At 35.4% G+C, this 19,209-nt stretch overlaps 1 protein-coding gene across 8 annotated transcripts in view; it reads right to left on the bottom strand.

Annotated features, from left to right (window-relative positions):
• The window catches only part of GULP1 (GULP PTB domain containing engulfment adaptor 1), a 143,729-nt gene that overhangs the window by 18,717 nt on the left and 105,803 nt on the right, over positions 1-19,209 (bottom strand). For all 8 annotated transcript variants that reach the window (XM_087949590.1, XM_087949595.1, XM_087949594.1 and 5 more), the window contains 5 exons: positions 10,949-11,020; positions 6,086-6,184; positions 5,315-5,452; positions 4,207-4,323; positions 356-448 (listed from right to left, as the gene is read on the bottom strand). In XM_087949590.1, the coding sequence (XP_087805716.1) occupies positions 356-448; positions 4,207-4,323; positions 5,315-5,452; positions 6,086-6,184; positions 10,949-11,020 (519 nt within the window). The remainder of the gene's footprint in view (positions 1-355; positions 449-4,206; positions 4,324-5,314; positions 5,453-6,085; positions 6,185-10,948; positions 11,021-19,209) is intronic.

Consider the following 19,209-nt stretch of genomic DNA (forward strand, 5'->3'; position numbering starts at 1 on the left):
CAAGACAAAAAAATGCTACAAAACAGACAGAAGATATTAGAAACACCAATCAAGCAGAACACAGCAAACTCCAAGACCAATAAACACAGACCAAGACTCCCAACCAATCAGGATGAAGAAAAAAACATTCTAACACAGCAGTAGGCTAGCACCAAATTTAAAACAGAAACAGCTGTGAAAGTCTGACTCACAGACGAACTCAATACAAGCCTGATGATGGCAGATGAGATTCTGCTGAAACGTTGCTACAACTTTAAAAGCATGCGCGCACGCGCGCACACGCGCACACATATATAATTTTTTTTCTTATAGTTCAATGCTGGTTTATGATGGAAATAAAATTCAGTATACTTACTGGCAATGTATGTACTTGGCTTATTCTTAACTGCTTCTCCAAATCTTGCACCTTATTTTTTAGCTCCAGATTTTCTGTTTCTAATTCATTAATCTGAAGAATTTTCATGTATTAAAAAAATCAGAGAAATAATATCAAGGTAAATTCATACCTTATCAGAACTACATTGAATAAGCCTACAAAAATAAATCAGCATGGAACAAAGCATTTATCATTAGTAAATTAGTCTACAAAAATAAGGTATATTTCTGGTGTTAACATCGTCATCATCAGTATACCAAATTTGTATCATATTTGTATGATGGAAAAAACTGCAATATTAATTTACTGCATTAATTAAAAGGAACCATATTTTTAAGTTACCTAAACAAATTTATTTCCACAATAGAGGAAATAATATATATATAAAATTATACATATAAAATTATATATATAAAATTATATATGTAGGTCTAGGTGTGTTCAGGTCTTTTCCCATGTAAGATTAAGAGTATCTTGGCGACGTTTCGGCGAGGTCCCACTCGCCAACCTCAGACTGGTGCTTTCAGCTTCATGCCAGTGCAAGCAGTGTGTGATCGGAGCTGCCGTCTCTCTATAAATACTGGTGGAGGGGCTGGTGTGCTGGGCTGTGTGGAGGCTAATGGAAAAAAGATCACTACAAAACAAACGACCCAGGAAATTACAGCACAAGATCCAGGATATCTCCACAACAAAACTCAGACAGCCCATTATACCAACATCAACTCCATCAACCAATCAAAAGGCAGCAACGCAGCCAACTAGTCCAGCACACCAACACCCCCCCACCCCAGTATTTATCGAGAGACGGCAGCTCCGATCACACACTACTTGCACTGGCATGAAGCCGAAAGCACCAGCCTGAGGATGGAGAGTGGGACCTCGCCGAAACGTCGCCAAGATACTCTTAATCTTACACGGGAAAAGACCTGAACACACCTAGACCTACATACCTGTACCCATGAAAACCTACGAAAACAAAAAAATTTTTATATATATATATATATATATATATATATATATATATATATATATATATATATATATAGATCTTTGGTTATTCGGGTTTTCTCCCGCGTAAGATTCAAAGTATCTAGGCAATGTTTCGGCGAGGTCCCACTCGCCATCTTCAGGCTGGTGCTTTCGGCTTAGTGCCAGTGCAAGCAGTGTGTGACCGGAGCTGCCATCTCTCTATATATACAAGTGGTGGGGGATGGTGTGCTGGGCTGGTTGGCTGTGCTGCAGCCTCTTGATTGGTTGATGGAGTTGATGTTGGTATAATGGGCTGTGTAATGGCCTTTTGTTGTAGAGATATCCTGGATCTTGTGCTGTCATCTCCTGGGTCGTTAGCCTCTTGTGTTTTAACGGCTTGGGTAATGGGTTGTGTGATGGGCTTGTGAGTTCTTTTGTTGTGGTATCCTGGGTCTTGCGTTGTAATCTCCTGGGTCGTTTGTGTTTTGATCTCTTTTTGATTAGCCTCCTGTGTAGTAACAGCTTGGGTAATGGGTTGTGTGATGACCTTGTGAGATTTATTGCTGTGGTATCCTTGGTCTTGTGCTGTGATATCCTGGGTCATTTGCTGTGTTAATGTTAACCGAACTAAACACTCTCACCAACGTACTAACAGCCAATGGATTTCAAAGAAAGAAGATCACCCACCTAATCCAAAAAGAAACCCAACCAAAATCCAAGACAGAGAACAAGAGAACGGCAAAGCCCTCCTCCCATATATAAAAGGCACTACAGACAAAATCAGCAAGATCCTCCAAAAACACAACATTAAAACAGCATTCTGCACAAACAGAAAAATATCCACCATCCTAAGAAACCCTAAAGACAAAATCGAGTTAGAAAACCAAGGAGTATATGAAATCCCCTGCACTGCCTGCCTCACCACATACATTGGACAAACTAACAGAAGAATAAGTGCACGCGTTGAAGAACATAAGAACTCAATCAAAAAAGAAGAACCAACCTCTTCCCTGGTCCAACACCTCAAAGCCACAGGACATGAGATTGACTTTAAAAATACCAGAACTATCGCCAAAACTGAACACCACAGCAGCAGAATAATCAGAGAAGCCATAGAGATAGAAAAACGCCCACACAGCATGAATAAAAGAGATGACACCTCCCGCTTACCAGCCATTTGGAAACCCGCCCTCATGAACAGACGAGTACCCAACATGATAAATGACACCAGAACCACACCCATGAGGGCCACACAAGATGCCACCACCACACTTCCACGTAAAAATCAGACTCACACCCACACAGAAGATGAGACACGACCACAGACCAGAAGCCGCACTGCAGCTGCATCACTACCCACTTCAAACTCCTCTGAACCATACATGAAGCGAACTGACCCCCACCATGAAGATGTGGCACGACCACGAACTCGAAGCCAAACGAACACAGACCCAGACCCCAAACTCAAAGCCATATTAAAAACCCAAAATGCTACATCACAGCCACCCGCTCAGGACATCACATCAGAAAACTCAAGAAATTACACCTCAAGAACTCAAGAAGTCACAACACAGCAAATGACCCAGGATATCACAGCACAAGACCAAGGATACCACAGCAATAAATCTCACAAGGTCATCACACAACCCATTACCCAAGCTGTTACTACACAGGAGGCTAATCAAAAAGAGATCAAAACACAAACGACCCAGGAGATTACAACGCAAGACCCAGGATACCACAACAAAAGAACTCACAAGCCCATCACACAACCCATTACCCAAGCCGTTAAAACACAAGAGGCTAACGACCCAGGAGATGACAGCACAAGATCCAGGATATCTCTACAACAAAAGGCCATTACACAGCCCATTATACCAACATCAACTCCATCAACCAATCAAGAGGCTGCAGCACAGCCAACCAGCCCAGCACACCATCCCTCACCACTTGTATATATAGAGAGATGGCAGTTCCGGTCACACACTGCTTGCACTGGCACTAAGCCGAAAGCACCAGCCTGAAGATGGCGAGTGGGACCTCGCCGAAACGTTGCCTAGATACTTTGAATCTTACGCGGGAGAAAACCCGAATAACCAAAGATCCATATATATATATATATATATATATATATATATATATATATATATATATATATATATAATATTATTCATGAATGACTTCACATAAAACCATTTTTTTCACAAAATAGGTACATAAATATATTTAGCAAAATTAACATAAATCATCAGTTTTTATCTTATTGGGATCCTTTTGCTGCTGGAACGTTCAGACATAAAGATATATTTTCCATTTTTTCTTAAAATTCCTTAGTCCTTGGAAAAACACAGTAGGCTTGTAGGCAAGAAGGAAAATGATCAAAACACATCTTCCCATACTAGGCTGAACAAACTTCTACCAGCAGAAGGGCGAGAATTAGATACAGTACCATCCATTCTGTGTGCAAGTTGAAATTTAGCCCATGTTCTTTCACATAAACAGATTATTCTCCCATATCCTATAGTGAAGCATTCCAAAGGTTTCTTATTGCCATTTTTGTTTTATTTTTTATCAAGTTACTCTGTTCCCCATTTTCTGATTTATAGTTTATTTCTGGGACAGCTGTACATCTACAGTCATAACACCTAACATTTTAATAACACCTAACATTCAGCTGAATCCATTTAAATATAAGTCAAATATAACTTAGTTACTATGAATGGGACTTCAAATCATATATCTCCCATTAATAAATATAAAACGACGAAGATTTTTATTCCATATATAGAATAGCAATGTTTTTTTTTTAAAAAAAATATTTTAAAGACATTTGTTAAACTGAGACAGACTATGGAACTTACTCTTTTCTGTAATCCAGCAATCTGTTTTCGTGTTTCAACATCCTTTCCTCCTGATTCTAGGAATTTTCTGTAAGCAAGGTCAAATGCTTGGCCAATAGTTAAAGTTATCTCTTCTGCCTTGAAATAAAACAGGTCTTACCATTAGCATGCAATGGTAATGTTGCAAAGAATAGAGGCTTGTATTGATTCATCATCTATAATATTAGGGAAACTATTAATACAAAAAAATCACAGCTGGCTCAAAAATGTTCATGCCATAGAATCAATAAAATATGAAATGAAAATAGAAAAAAAAAACCAAATTATTACATAATTCCACTGAAGGGGCTTGATGGGGCTTGATGTACTGAAGTCAGGCCCTGTCATAAGTTGATTTTTCACATTTTTATTATAAATAAAAATACATGAGGAATATATTTCTAAGGAGATAAAGACATGATTTTTGTATAATTTACCAACTAATTGCTGCATTTTGGTTATTTTGTACAATGAGGTTTAAATGGAGGAAAAATACAATACAAAAATTATAAAATATTAACTTGTTTTAAATATAATTAAGAAGTCTGTGGTAGAAGTCTATGGTAGGATACCATATAAAGAGCACATAACCTTCATGAAGTTTCAGGTGCAGATTAAAAAATATTCATATGGGATAAAGATTTGGTCATATTTATTACACCTGTACCAAGTATTGTTCAAGTAAGCACATCAGAATATTATAACTGGTTAGCTATTCTAGACAGCGAAGAGCCTAATTGGTGTATGCATTTGGACTGTTTCCTAACAAGTAAGCACAATCACCTATCACTTTCAATCATAATCATGTGTCACTTTCATTCAATGTAGAATTGGACCTCTTAGCATTGGACTGATTCTATGATATTCAAACATATATGTATGTACTATATTGGCAAAGAACAACAGAAATTGAAAGCATAGAGAACATAAGTTTTAATCAAAAGAAAAACCATCAATTTACTTTACTTACTATTTTATAAAAAAAAAAAACAGGAGGAGTTCTTATTAAAAAAAAAGGCAGGAGGAACAATACAACTTTTCAATATTAAAAGAATAAATTCAACCTGTTTGAAAGTCTATGTATACTTACACATTTTTCACTGTCAAAGACATAACACAAGTGTTTATTTGATTCAGAATCTTTGCATATGAAAGTGAATATTCTTTTGTCAGTTTTGTCATCAGCACAAAATGATATCCTGTGGAGCTGGCAGTTGTGCAGGACTTCCTGCAAATAACAAATGTGCAATTACCTCTCGGAATTACTTTTTGACTGCTAAATATTATTTATTCAAGACGCCCAGGATGAAGCAGAGTCCTCTTAACAAAACAACAAAACAGAATATGTTTTATTCTTGTAGTCCTCAATATTGATTTTAATACTGAATTTATATATTTTTGTACACAGTGGTGTCTGCACAGAGAGTCAAATGGTAAGTCTGATGAAAACAGGATTGTACTGTAACAACTCTGCTTTTGTCCTAAGGAAAACAGCAGAAGCTGTGGATGTCAATGTTACTCCAGCTGCATTATTAGATACAATTGCAAAGTAATCTGGGTCTAATTTTCAGTTTCATTAGACAAGGGAACAAAAACACAAGATACTCCATTATAAATACTTGAGAAGATCCAACTTCAGTCACAGGATGTTTTTGCTGTATGATACTCAAGTTTCTGCACTGATAATTATACAATTATTACTGTATATTTTCCCAATTGACACAATTTTTCAATGTAAAATATTGCAGAAATAAATCATGTCATCCCAGTTTATCTATTTATAAAGTAATCCAAATGGCATGGGTTATCTTGCCTTGGCTAAAATTTCAAGGGGTAAAGAGAAATAAGAAGACAATCTTACCTTTGTTTTTGGATCTAGAATCTTTACGCCATATATGGAAATCTGTAACTCAACTTTTGGTGTTTTTTGGCCTTCAGATTTCTTAATATGTCTTGCAAACTGAAAATCAGAGAAAAATAATCATAAAGAATATTTTAAGATCCTACTTATATTATGTTATGTCGTAGTTTCCCCTAAATTCAGATACTTTGTCATTTTTTTATTCATAATTTAATTTCTATTCTGCCTTTCTGTTTATTTCAACATTTACTAAATTATCTTATACTTTGTTTCTTTAAAGATTTTTTTTTTTTTAGGAAACAGGGTTTAGTTGTGTGTCTTTCTTTCTTTTTCTTCCTTTCTGCCAACTCCTGGGATTGGTAGTTCACTGGCTCACCGTCTCTTTGGAGAATTTTCACTTTGCAAACCTATAGTGGCTACTGCCAAATTTATGGACATCTCATGGCCAAAAATGAATTGATTGGAACTATTAAAAAACACTGGGCTCGGGGTTCAATCCTACCAGATATTCCAGAAGGATAACATGATTATCAGAACTATCAAGGGATCTCAAGACATTAAAGCTCACAGAGAGGGGGGGGGGAGGAAGGGAAGGAGGGAGAGAGAGAGAGTGTGTGTATATGCTTGGGGTGTTTGTATGTGCATTGGTATACATGTGTGTGATATAAGTTCATATGCTTTAGGTATTATTCCTTAGTATGATTGGAGCTTCTTGTGAGGATTCATGGTGAGTTCTGTACATGTCCCTCAGGGATCAGGAATGGCATTGTGGCAAAGGTCGACAGTCAGACAGCAAATTCTGGTTTGTGAAGTGTCTCCGGAAAAAGAAGAGAACGGGTTTGCATTCTGGACAGGTGATCCTCATGAATATAATCTTGACAATAGATGAGAAAGACTATGTCGAAGTAAGTCAGATATTGCTGGGAAATCAAGGAGCCAACCAAGAAGAAATGAGAGAAGAAATGATTGGCCAGGCCATCACTATATTCCTCAGATCAGCCAGAACTCCCAACAGCATTTATAAGAGATAATTTGTTAGCTCTAATCTGTCAGCTCTTCCAGGATTTTTTTATTTAAAGAACTATTATGTCCACCTATCTCATTGTGATAATAGGCATCTTGCAACAATCAACAAAAGACTTATTACATATTGTAGTCTTCCCATCAAGAAACCATAACAAGACACATTAGTCACCACTTGACTTAATCCCATCCTAGCCCAATGTTTGCAGGAAGAGCCAGGTCTTTGTGACCTTCTGGAAGGGTAAAAGAATAGGGTACCCAAATCTCAAGTGGGAGACTATTTCAAAGGCATTGGTAACTACAGAGAAGGCATGCCTCCAACGTCTCAGTAGATGATGCATGAGAGAAGGGAGGTTGGCCTCATCAGGAAATTACTGGAACTCTGTTAAAGAGCGTAAATACACAATCTTGCCAACCTAATATTCTCTTTCTCTCTCGCTCTCCTCCCCCCTGCCCCCCATAACAAAGAAAATCAAGGTGGATTAATCTTGAGTTTCTTTCTTACTTATTCCTCCTTCCAGGGACAACCTGTGTTTACCTAGACTTTTGAATTCCAACTTTAAGACCATCTCCATGAGTTTTCATTCAATTGGTTTACTGTCCCTGTAACACTGTCTCTGTAATTTAGTAATTAATCAGTGCTGAACTTACTTCCCTATGCTTAGAATTTGGCTTAGTCCAATTGCTGAGTTGTGGTGGCAGTACAAACATTCTTATAGTCTGGTACATAAGAAAGATTGTGCTGGTAAGGTTCTGTTGCAGAAAATGTTTCCCAAACTTTAATAAAGTACAAAAATGTTCTAATGTCATAGATGTTATAACATCCTATATTAATTACCAACAAAGGAAACTTGATGTTACAACTGATGCCAAAGTATTATTACTGATCCTGTTCTATTGTTTCCAATAAGCTGATTTATTTTTCAAGCCTTTCCCTTAAGTAGTGGAAAGTAAAACAATATGCAGAAATGTTACTGCGGTCTTTGATACTGCAAAGAGAAAGAAAACCGTTTAGAAAAAAGAGGGAAAGCAACATATCGGCAGGCTTCCTGCTTCTGAAAGTTGTCTCTGAAAAATAGCAGAACAGTGAAGAGAAAGAAATTAGAGGTAATCAACTGCCTTGGACTTCATTGTTCAACAGCCCCAGAGAGGTGGTGGAATCTGTGGTATAAAACATCTGGAGAATTCAGAATTTGTCTATATCTGTGCTGGTTTCAAAATGTAGCCCTTTAACTGGATTAAATCTGTTGGCTAATATGCCATTCTGTATTTTTCCAAACATTAAAACATCACTTGCAACCACAATCTCTATGATTTGTGGTCGGGGTAATATTTTAAGAAACCGATTCTAGATATCCTGTTTTAGGTTTTTAATATTTAAAATTATGGAAAATTCTATTTCAGAAAGATGGAATACTTTGTAAACACCTATGGAGCTACTACACTTTGAACATCTATGGCCCATTGATTTTATGAGTTATACTCTGTTTAATACAGAGAAAAAATTCTTTATGAAAAGAAAAAATAGAGTATTCCAAGTAAAACTGAATATTCCAACAGGATGATGGTAGACTATGCAATAAGGCTTTTCAAGGAACTAAGCAATGGTCGGTGCAATATAGTAACTGAAATGCCAATTATTTGAGATAAATTAAAATTTGGGATTTTTTAAAAATTATTCCTGACTCTTTTTTCCTGTGGAACACCAGCCCCACCTGTTGGTAAAAATAAAAATGTACTATGCATTATGTTTTATATTGAGGTAACAGTGCAAATGAGGGAAACATCATGTTTTTATATAATTAACTTGTTTATCTCTGACTATAGAACTAAATTAATTATAAGGGATTATGGCACACCCAATTATAAACATAATGCAGTCATAACTGAACAATGCTTCAGCAAATGCAAAATTTCACAGCCATTGTGAAGCAAAATTAACAGAATCCCATGTGCCAAACAAACAAAAGCCAAACAATTTTCCAAACAAAAATTAATATTTAAAATACAGGTAACCCTCGACTTACAACAGTTCATTTAGTGACCATTTGAAGTTACAACAGCACTGAAAAATGTGATTCATGACTATTTTTCACACTTTTGACTGTTGCAGGATCCGTGATTTATATTCAGATGCTTGACAAATGACAGCTGCAGTATCCTGGAGTCATGTGATCCCCTTTTGCGACTTTCTAACAAGCAAAGTCAACGGGGAAAGCAGATTCACTTAAGAACTGTGTTATTAATTTTACAACTGCAGTGATTCACTTAACAAATGTGGCAAGAAAAATTGTAAAATGGGGCAAAACTCGTTTAACAAGATTTTCACTTAGCAACATAAATTTTGAGCTCAACTGTGGTCATAAGTTGAGGACTACTTGTAACTGTTAGCCAAAAAGGAGCCACTACAGCACTAGACATCATAAATAACATTGCTGCTTTTTTTTTTTTTAGTCCACATTTCCAACAATAAGCTGAATCTACTTTTGTCTAATAGGTAACAAAAATGGGTTATTTGAATATGGATTATTGGAATAATAATTGTTCACCTATAAAAAGTGACTTAATGAATGTGAAAATAATTTTCTATTGTCACAAATGGGTTAGATATTCTAATCCACTACTCCATGTTTGCTTATTTTTTTGAATGTCTAATTTGAATACTAACATAGTATAATTTAAGCAAGGACTTATTAGGGTGGTTTTGTTGTGTGTCTGTTAAAATTACTACAAACAAAGGTGGTTCTGAAGCCCTTAGGTTGAAGGCTAATATCTTGACATCATAAATTGTTTTATTTATAAAAAATTCCACGGTTATTTTTTTTTTCAACTGATAAACAGGCTGCAGAAACTAATTGATCGACAGTATGCATTCTGTGATCCATTTACAATCTCCCCCAAAATAAAGCTTTGCTATGACCTCTTTCAGACCATAAAAATCAAAGTAGATGTCTCTCTGATGGCTCATGTAGAAGGAGAAGAATTCAATACTTTTACAAATAATTGGACCCGAAGGGACTCCCATTTCTAAGAATGTCTGATAACAATGATCCCAAGATAGCTAAGAGTACACTTCCAATGACCGAGCTCATTGAACTGAGACAGAAAATAACACCTTACTGAATCTGAAAAATTAACATATCTTTCTCTAAGATGCAACAGGAGCTTCCTAACAGAGGAAAGAACTTCCCAGACTCCCTAGAAGTTAAACTGATTTTCAGAAAATATATTTCAATCCCCATTCTTGCTAGAGTCCTGACTGCTTCCCATAATGAGCAAAGCAACAAATGAATCTAGTGGACAAAACAAAAAGGGGCCTTTAAGACGGAAGTCTGTTGGGATGAGGGAGGGAACTAGAGAGAACGCTGCCAAAGTCATTGGTTAATGACACAACAGCCATTGGTTAATGTTATATATAGGCACATATCTCCTTAATGGTAGTTTTACACTCTGATGATGTTAGCTGAGGCTAATGATATTTTGGAACTGAACACAATCTACTTTGCAAATGAAGGTAAATACATATGTCCCAGATTCATATTGTAGGATCCAATCTGAGTCAGTCGCTGGGACCAAAGGTTTATTCTTCTAAACTTTTGGACTTGTTGTAGAGCCCATCCTCAGAGAACCTTTCTGTCTCCAAAATGTGTCTCCATTCTGGAGAGAGAAAAGCTTTCTCAAGATGGACACCAGCATGAATCCAAAAACGTGACAAAAGAAACCTTTGGTCCCAATGACCAACTCAGATTGGATCCTACAATTTACTTCAGTAACAAACATACATTTAGAATCAGAATTTTTTTGTCAAACATAAATACTGTATTTTAAAATTTTCCTTACCTTAAGTTTTCTCACAGCATCTCTTACAATCTCTGTGCCTTTGGGCTGCTCCACTTCTGTACTGCCAAGAAACTGAAATATTGTAATTTGTGAGAAAAAAGTTTTAAGTCTTTGAAATAGCTAAACAGTATTTTAATGGCCAATAATTTATTTCTGTGTGATTTTAAATCAGAAAGACTAAATTTCAGTTAAACTGAAATATTTTACTTAATTTGACATCTTTTTTCTTTCCTTGAATACTGCACAATGTGCACTTTCGTAATTGTCTGCTCTGGCAAATCAATCTTGGAAAAATCCTAACCCTTACTAAAGAAAAATTTCAGCCGCAAAAGATCTGCCACAATATTTGCAAAAATATTTCAGACTCTGCCTACAATTTGATCTCTTTCTAAAGTTATCAACTTGCAGTGAACATTAAGAGACAAATGTGAAATATGATGCACTAGCATCGAATTTAGGGCAAGACTTCAACATAAATAATGGTGCTATGCCAGTATTTATTATATTTGTTTTGGAACAAACATTCAGGATTAAGGTAAAAGGCAAACAGCACTCGGCAATACTCTCTGAGTGGCTTATAGTAATGCTGACTTGTAGAAATGTAAGTATTACATTTAAATGATTGTTATTCATTTCAGAGGATAAGAACTGCTGCACTTGGTTAATCAATGAGGGACCACGCTGAAGCATTGGTGAACAATTCATGCAGAAATTTTGCAGAGGATGTAAAAAGGACTATGTGGTATGTTGTGGCACAAATCCAAAGCTGTATACATCCACTTGTCTTTCACATATTACGCTGATAATATTTCCCAGCTCTAGGGCAATAAAGATGAGATGGCTATATTAGGAGCTAATAAAATTTGCTGCTTTTTTATGTCTCTAAATTTGCGCTAAGATTGGCAACCACTATCACAGTGAGTCATGGTGGCACAGTAGTTAAAGTGCAGCATTGTAGGCAAACTCTGTCCACAGCCTGGAGTTTGATCCTGAAGGGGCTCAAGGTTGACTCAGCCTTCCATCTTTCCAAGATCAGTAAAATGGGGACCCAGATTGTTGGGGGACCCAGATTGTTGGGGGACCCAGATTGTTGGGGGACCCAGATTGTTGGTTTACATTGTAAACCACCCAGAGAGTGCTATAAAGCACTATGGGGTGGCATATAAGCCTAAATGCTGCTGCTATCATAGAACTTTCTCTTGATACAAATGATGATGAAAAAGAAAAATGCTTGGACCGTACTCTAACATGGACATTACAACGTTTTTATAAGAAGTGCTGTAAATAAAGGCACAGCATTCTTTTACACCAAACACATGGAATTTAGCTCATGTATGCTCCTCCCTCTAAAAAACCCACTTATTTATGAAAAAGAAAAGCTAGGTTGCCCCACTATTCTTCGTTCCTTCATATGTTGAGAGGTAAGTTTTTACTAGTATTTTTCACTTTCTGCAGGTGGGTTCTTGTCCCTTAATCTGCTTTAGTGGCTAGAGACCCTGACTATATTGAATATTCTTCAGGACTAAATCTGTGAGTTTGCATTACAAGGATGTAACTACTGAATTTTAAGCACATTTACAAGTACAGAAAATGCCACTTCTGTGCTCGGAGGTATGTTGGCTACTTGCTTAAAGTTAGCAGATTAATTTTACAGCAGTTTAAAAGACTAAAGCAGAAGTGAGTGACTTTTGCTGAGCTGTAACTTCCAGTTTCTTCACCATTAGTCAGCCTAACTAGGACTGGAGAGAACTGTAGCTCAGCAGTACTTGGAAAGTTACAGACACCCTGCTCTGGAACTGTCTACCCCAATATATCTTATATTCGAACTTCCGGTTTGTCGGCTTCGCAAGCGGCAGGGATTCGCGAAGCTGCGCGATCCCTGCTGTGCTAGCCGCTTTTGGTGCTCCGATCCGGACGGGTCCGGAGCTAGGCTGCCCTGCAGGGGCAGCTGAAGATAGGGGGATCCGGAGAGGGGTTTGGGGGTGTTGCAGACCCCCTCCCCGGCCGGCAGAACCCCCTTTTCCCAAGACGGTGCAGCGGCGGTCCGCAATGGCCGCCACAAAGAAGCTGGCAGCCGGGTAAGAATGCGCAGGAGGAAGTGGAGAAAGTTTTTGAAAAGAGAAAGTTTTTCTTGGTTCCCAGGACTCTAAGACATATTTAACAAAACTCCTGAAAATTATGACTTTCTGAATGATACCTTCTAGAAGAGGGAAAAAGCGGCAGTTTGGTGGTGCTGAAAGGAAAGTTTACTCTCCTTCCCGACGGAATTAATAAGTGGACATTGAGAAACCTGTTTTTTTCAGGTAAAACTAGCTTTATGGGATAAGTCGGAAGGGAGAGGACAAAAAATATATCCATCTGGTTTGATTTTGTTGGAGGAGATGCCTTAAGGATTTGAAGACAGAAATAGAACTCCAATAAGGCTTCAAAATACAGATTTGGACTTTCTTTTTTCTTTTGTCTGATACTACCCCTGGAAGAGAAAGGGAGAATTTTGTCTTGGCTTGGATTGATTGAGGATTGTGGATTTTGGGATTGTTTTACTTTTTTTTGAAATATCTTGGTTGGTGTAAGAAGAAAGAGGGAAAAAAGAAAAGAAAAGATCTATAATGGCCTTTTCTTTTGAGGAACTGAGGGAAGAATATGAGCAAACAAAAGCAGCCGGTAAAGATGGTATGGAAAAAGCCTTCCTATTTTTAGAAATGGCGCTGGTTAACTATCAACAAACAATACAACAGATGGAGGCAGAAGAACAACAACAAGAAGAAGATGAAGACGCCATCTTTAATGAATTCCAAAATTTAACTAAGAAAGAAGGAAGGAAGGAGGTTTCCGGTTTGTCGGCTTCGCGAGCGGCAGGGATTTGCGAAGCTGCGCGATCCCTGCCGCGCTAGCCGTTTTTGGGGCTCCGACCCAGACGGGTACGAGCTAGGCTGCCTGCAGGGGCAGCTGAAGGTAGGGGGATCCGGAGAAGGGTTTGGGGGTGCTGCAGACCCCCTCCCGGCCGGCAGAACCCCTTTTCCCAGGACGGTGCAGCGGCGGTCCGTAATGGCCGCCACAAAGAAGCTGGCAGCCGGGTAAGAATGCGCAGGAGGAAGTGGAGAAAGTGCTTGAGAGGAGAAAGTTTTTCTTGGTTCCTAGGACTCTAAGACATATTTAACAAAATTCCTGAAAAGCACGACTTTCTGAATGATACCTTCGAGAAGAGGAAAAAAGCGGCAGTTTAATGGTGCTGAAAGGATAGCTTACCCTCTTTTTTTACGGAATAAAAAGTGAATATTAAGAAACCTATTTTTTTTTAGGTGGAAACTGGCTTTAAGCGATGAGTGGGAAAAGAGAGGACTAAAAAAAAATATTTGTATGCTAAGACTTTGTTGGAGGAGATGCCTTAAGGATTGAAAGACTAAAATATATTGCAATAAGATTTTAAGAAACAGATTTGGACTTTCTTTTTCTCTAATTGATACTACCCTAGGAGGAGAGAGTGGGAACTCTGTCTTGGTTTGGACTGACTGATAACTTTGGGATTGTCTTATTTTTCCTTTGGAATATTCTGGCTGTTGTAAGAGAAAAGAAAAGAAAAGATTTATAATGGCTTCTTCTATCGAGGAACTGAGAAAAGATTATGAGCAAGCAAAACAAAATGGTAAAGCTGGTTTGAAAGAAGCCTGCCTTTTTTTGGAAATGGCGTTCATTAACTATCAACAAACATTGCAACAGATGAAGACAGCAGAAGAAGAACAAAGAGAGGAAGCCATCTTTAATAAATCTCAGAACTCGACCAAGAGGGAAGGAAGAGGGAAAAGAAGAGAAATAAAGGACTTAAGATTTAAAAAAACATTTAAGAAAGGGAAAAACAAGGTGCAAAATCAATATAAGGATGGTAAACAAAAGGGAAGAGGAATACGACAGAGAAGGGAAGCCAGTAAGGCAGAGGCTAGAAGAAGGGGGGGGTAGAAAGGTTTGTTGGGAGAAGAAAGAAAGGGAAAAGGTGGAGAAAAGCTACAAAGTTTTGAAATTAAATGGGAAAAAAGAAATTTTTTTTAGGGATAAAGGATAAGTATAATTTCTTCAAAGAGATTTTGCAACGTACATAAGATGATATTGTAGTATTGTATCAGAAATAGAAAATTTAAATTGCTTGAGAGTTGATAAGAGATTAAAATGTTGAAATGTTAATAATGATTGGTTTGAAAATATAATATGAGGGGAGATTTAGAATATTAAACTTTAATTAAAGAGTTTAATAAGATTATGGTATTGATGTTATTATAAAACTTTCATTATAGTATTTTGTTTTTAATATTTAGATCTATTGTTTAACTATGTTATTTAATTGTTTTGGATGTATTATTCAGTTAGAATGTACCAAGCAAAATCGGATTGGGTATTTTAAAGATTAATTTGATTAATTTAGTGGGGAGATAGAAAGGCATCATACTCTGATTAGTGATTTCAGGAGAAATTTCTTTCTTTTTAAAAGGAATGAGACAAAGGTACAATAGAGAATGGACAAAAGATATAAATATAATGACTCAAATTAAGATGATTAATTAAGATAGAATTAAGAAGAGTGAAATATGTGGAGAAGTTAATATAGAAGACTTAGAATGATAAATAAAATAAGTAATGATATCTAAGATGAGCATGAATATAATTGAAGTCCATGAAAAGAGAGATACCTGGGTCCAAGTTACTTTCCAAAAAGATCTTTTTTATGTTTTGTGTGTTGTGTGTATATGTTTTTTTTTTGGGGGGGGGAGAATTAATAAAACCTTGTAGAAATATAGAATGAGAATAATGGTAACTAAGTCAGAAAGAAATAGATGAAATAATAATAATAAAATTGAATAAGAGTAAAGAGAAATAAAGGGAAATTGGATAAGAGGTTTTTGTATGTTTATATGGAAATGGTTTAAAACAGAATTATAGTTTATCTGACTTGTTAAATTTATAATGGAAAAAGGTTAAACATGTAATGGATAAAAAAAAAAAGAAGGAAGGAAGAAAGCGAGGAAAATGAAGGTCTTGAGATCTAAAAAAACATTTAAGAAAGAGAAAAATAAGATGCAAAATAAATATAATGATAGTAAACAAAAGAAGAAGGGAACACAACAGAGAAGGGATGCCAGCAAGGCAGAGGCTAGAAGAAGGGGGGTAGGAAAATTTGGTGGGGGAAGAAAGAAAGGGGAAAGGTGGAGAAAAGCCACAAAGTTTTGAAATTAGATGGGAAAAGAGGAATTTTTTTTAGGGACAAAGGGTAAAGTACAATTTCCTTAAAAAAGATTTTGCAAGGTACATAAGATGGTATGGTAACACCTGTATTAGAAATAGAAAATTAGAATGGCTTAAGAGTTAATAAGAAATTAAAATGTTGAAATGTTTAACAATGATTGATTTTAAAATGTAATAAAATATTAAAGGGAAAGGCAATGGGAATGTTATAAGATTTAATATTTAGATTTATTATTTAACTATGTATTTAATCATTTTGGATTTATCACTCTGTTTTTATTGTTATTAAAAGAAAAAAATTAGTAGATAGAATGTACCAAGCAGAATCAGATTGGGTATTAGGTGTTATTTTAAATGTTAATCTAATTAATTTAGGGGGAGGATAGAAAGGCATCATACTCTGATTAGTGATTTCAGGAGAAATTCTTTTTTTTTTTTTTTTTAAGGAATGAGATAGAGGGATAATAAAGAATGGGCAAAAGATACAAATATAATGATTTAAATTAAGATGGATTAAATAAGATAGAATTATGAAGAGTGAAATGTGTGGAGAAGTTTATATAGAAGATATATAATGGTAAACAAAATAGGTAATGATATGTAAGATGAGCATGAATATAATTGAAGCCCATATAAAGAGAGGTACCTGGGGCCAAGTTACTTTCCTAAAAGATTTTTTATATGTTTGTTTGTTGTGTGTTTATGTTTTTGAGAGTATTAATAAAACCTTGTAGAAATACTGAATGAGAATAATGGTAATCAAGTCAGAAAGAAATAGATGAAATAATAATAGTGAAATTGAATAAGAGTAAAGAGAAGTAAAGAGAAATTGGATAAGAGGTATTTTTATGCTCATATGGAAATGGCTTAAAATAGAATTGTATTGTATAAAAAAAGGTTTTATCTGACTTGTAAAATTTATAATGGAAAAAGGTTCAAATATGTAATGGTTGATGATGATTTGTTTGTCTCTGAAATTAATAAAATTTGCTTAATATATATATATATATATATATATATATATATATATATAAAACTTAAGAATATATATATATATATATATATATATATATATATATATATATATATATATATATATATATATATATCTTATATTCAATACTTTTATCTGGAAATCTCTCTCTCCCATACCCCCACACTCTCCCACACCATACATGAATATCTTAGTTAGCTATAACCCATTGTTTAACAATAAAACCTTTAATTAAAATAAAACTGTTAAGAAACAACAAATTTGTACAGCACATCATAAAACACTCACCAATAAATAAGGAAGGAATGGTATAAAAATTGGTTTTGAAATTGTTTAAAAGTGATCAAAAATGAATCATAGTTTAAACTTGTAGGTTTATAAACTAGCCTCCCATAATAAAACCACATTAAATGAGTAATTTGGATATGGAGTCAAAATTACAGTTGTTTCTTCAAGTTGAAATCATATGTTCCCTGGAAAATAATTGAATCAGTTATTTTTACTTTTAATGCACCCAACACAATAATGGCCAAGTAGTGGACAATATCATTATCCTTAAAATCTTTGAAAAAACATTAGCACAGAGACTATAAGAAAGTTCTAGGGGCATAACACATTTTACATTTCTTTTAATAATTTAGAAAGTATATATTAAGATCACTCCTAAGAAGTCATGATACCTGAGCCCATTTATCTTTTTAGTACTCTGGTGAGATGTAGGATAAAAATGATAAAAATGAAACTGCTCAATAACATTTATAATCATTTCACTTTTGCTAATTTTGACCTTTTTCCCCTCCAGTTTTCAGATACTGGAATCACTTCAATGCACTGTCGTGCTACTCTGAAAACGCAAAGTAGTTAAGAGGTTCTCTCTTGACAAATAGATCATTTTGATCTAAATGTAACTAGTAACATTGCTACAAAGTTAGAGGATGTCAAATTCATATATAATCTGAACTGAGCTTGTTTCTGTATTTCCATATTGCTTTTGTCCTTTATTCAGGACCGATCTTGTTGAGCCAATAGCTGTAGGCAAGAACTCACATACATTATTATTCATAACATTATAGTTTTCCATGTTCATGCTAAAAACTGTAGAACTTGATGAAATCCATTTTTAAAAATGTTTTAAACAAATAAACCAGATTATCTTAGACATGTAAACCTTTTTCTTCCAGTAGAGAGCAGCATAGCATTTGTTATTGTGCAGATCTTTTTCTTAATTTATTCCTATCCTACAACTTTTTTTTAAATTTCATGCATGACTTTTAATACTTCTGAATAATTGACTGCTAATAAATACTTGGAATGTCATAAAATAATTGATGTGAATTCAAATGAACAAAATAATATCTTCAGTTTGAAAATTAGACATAAATATATGCCATTTATTTTTCTAAATGTATGTAAACAGTGGAGCCTATACACACACACACACATTATAAATGCTGTGATATGTCTGTATAGTCTGGGCAAAATTACTTCATAATTAAGAGAGATTAAGATAGATAAGAAAGCTGTTTGAATCTTCTGTCGCACAAAAGTAAATGCTTAAACCTATCCTTGAAAATTTACAGCTGTTTGAATCTTGCTCAAGAAAAGTAAATATGGATAAATGCCCTCTCCCTTCACTGCAGGAAATAAGAGATAACTTTCTGACTGAAAAAGAAGTTGAATACTTCACTCGTACAATACTAAAATAATGCATATGTACTAAAAAAAAATGACTTATTGTTAGAAACCAATCTTGGAATCTGAAACAAAAAATGATCTTTTAATGTGCACTGTAAGCAAGCATTCCTTTCAATCAATAGGCAGTTACTTATATTTTAAGATGTAGTTTAACGAGCCAGTTTGTTGCAGTGGTAAAGGCACCAGGCTAGAAAGTGGCAAGCTCTGAGTTCTGAAAAACAATAGTTAATACATTTGGTAAATGAAGCTGAAATTTCTGCTATATTTTTTGGATGAGAAATAACTGCTATTAATTGCAGACCTCATAGTCACCAAGGAATCTAGAAATGTATATTAA

This window comes from Notechis scutatus, chromosome 1, assembly GCF_049901735.1.
Source record: "Notechis scutatus isolate UNSWTSFEM ecotype Mainland chromosome 1, rNotScu1.2, whole genome shotgun sequence".
Taxonomy (NCBI): Eukaryota; Metazoa; Chordata; class Lepidosauria; order Squamata; family Elapidae; genus Notechis; species Notechis scutatus.